The 1850-nt window shown below is 44.3% G+C and overlaps 1 protein-coding gene across 1 annotated transcript in view; it reads right to left on the bottom strand.

Annotated features, from left to right (window-relative positions):
- Window positions 1-1529: 1529 nt before the first annotated feature.
- Window positions 1530-1850, bottom strand: part of LOC130381526 (insulin receptor substrate 2-like) — an 8787-nt gene continuing 8466 nt past the window's right edge. The window contains 1 exon segment of the mRNA XM_056589175.1: window positions 1530-1590. Within this exon segment, the coding sequence (XP_056445150.1) occupies window positions 1586-1590 (5 nt within the window). The 3' untranslated portion in view covers window positions 1530-1585.

The following is a 1850-nucleotide window of genomic DNA, read 5'->3' as shown; positions in this document are numbered from 1 at the left end:
GTGTGTGGAGTTTTGTGTGTGTGTGTGGTGTGTGTGTGTGTGTGTGTGGTGTGTGTGTGTGTGTGTGTGTGTTGTGTGTGTGTTTTACAATCTGTGCTCTGTGAGACCTTTGACGCCAGCGCTAACCACTTAGCAATGACCGATTCGTTTTGCGAGCCAAATGAGCACAAATGAGGGGGCAAATGCCTGCCACTGAATTACGTAAATAAATAACGCGCAGGTCAATTTCTGGGCTTCAACAAATACGATTTCGCCGGAAAAGCGTCCCATCACACACTGCTGCCACGTCTGCCTCAAGCCAAACTTTAACAGTTGAACAGCACAAGACAAATATTGACTAGCACAACAGAAAAAAAAAAAAAAAACATCCGATATTTTTATACCATCCGCTATATAAGCAGTGATTGAGGGTCGATCTTTCGACAGCCAGACGAAGGTAGTAGGAGTGCTTGGAGGTTGGTCAGGGTGTGTGTGCAGGAGTCGGTCGTAGAGCAGCAGGGGTCTTACGGAAACGTTTGCGAGGAAAAAGGCGCAGTAGATTCGGATTCCCACGGGCACCTGAGATGGCGCACGAGGATAAACGTTAACCCTCCCAATAACTCTCGCGTTAACTCCCGATAACTCTGAAAACAACGTCTACAAATATAGTTCTTGTGCCCAATGCGTAGATCGGATGAAAAAATAAAGTACATATTACGGAAAAAAATATAAAGATAAGCTAAGCTAGATTAAATACAGAATTTAGGAACTAAGAAATATTTTGTTTTTTCGTGATGATTCCATCGATTCCATCGGAAGCATTCCCACTGTTCATTTCAGAAAATCATAATATATCTCTTTCCTATAGTAAACTAGGTATTTTACTGTTGACAAGATAATAATAAAAGATATAGAGCGAGACTTCTAGGTCCTGAAATAGACATTAAAATATATCGGTCATAGAAAGAAAATGTGAAAGAACACAAGGGCATTATAGACATTAAGCAAGTAAGGCTGGTGTTATCAAATATTAATCTTCCAAAAATAAATACAAATTCAGATATATACGTTTATCATATATATATATATATTTCTATATCCTCCTGTGTGTGGTAGGGGTTCTGTGTCTGTGGTGGGTGAAATGTGCACAGTCTTGGGTGGCTGCAGGCACACTCACAAAAAAGTGGAGTATACCGCTCTGAGCTTGTGTAGTTGCTATGTTACTTAACCGTCTCTGTCCGGTCACGGGACACGACATTTCAACACATCACACACACACACACACACACACAACACACACACCCCACACTAACACACACCCACACCAAACACACACACACACACACACACACACACACACACACACACACACACACACACACACATTCCGTGCATTCATCACATGCATAGTTTCATGACTTGTTTGTCAGCCAAATACCAGACATGAGTGCATTGTGTATTGTAGGCAAGGAGGAGGTGGAGGTGGAGGCTCCATGTTGCCGAGTGTCCAGACACTTCTGGGTCGTCCCCGGGAGACATGGAGAAGGTGAGCAGGTGGTACGTTGTGTGTGGGGTGCGGGGGGTCACAGAGGTCAGAGTTCAGCCATCAGTCTGGAAGACAAAGAAAGGCAATAGAAGGTCAGTTTCTCAGATTTAAAGTCGGACATATGTCAACGGTTCTGTACAAAACACAGTCATGAGTAACATGCTCTGGCCTCAGCTCGCTCAACACGTTAAGACTAGCTCTCATCCTGTGTGTCTCCTCAAACAAATGTCCGCTAAACTACCCCTCCCCTCACGCAGAGAGGAGGGGCGGGAGTGGTGTCACTCCAACAGAGTGCAATGCACAGGGATAGGTCAATAGGTGCACG

The sequence above is a fragment of the Gadus chalcogrammus genome, chromosome 4 (genome assembly GCF_026213295.1).
Source record: "Gadus chalcogrammus isolate NIFS_2021 chromosome 4, NIFS_Gcha_1.0, whole genome shotgun sequence".
Classification (NCBI taxonomy): Eukaryota; Metazoa; Chordata; class Actinopteri; order Gadiformes; family Gadidae; genus Gadus; species Gadus chalcogrammus.
This window is presented reverse-complemented; position numbering and strand designations above follow the sequence as displayed.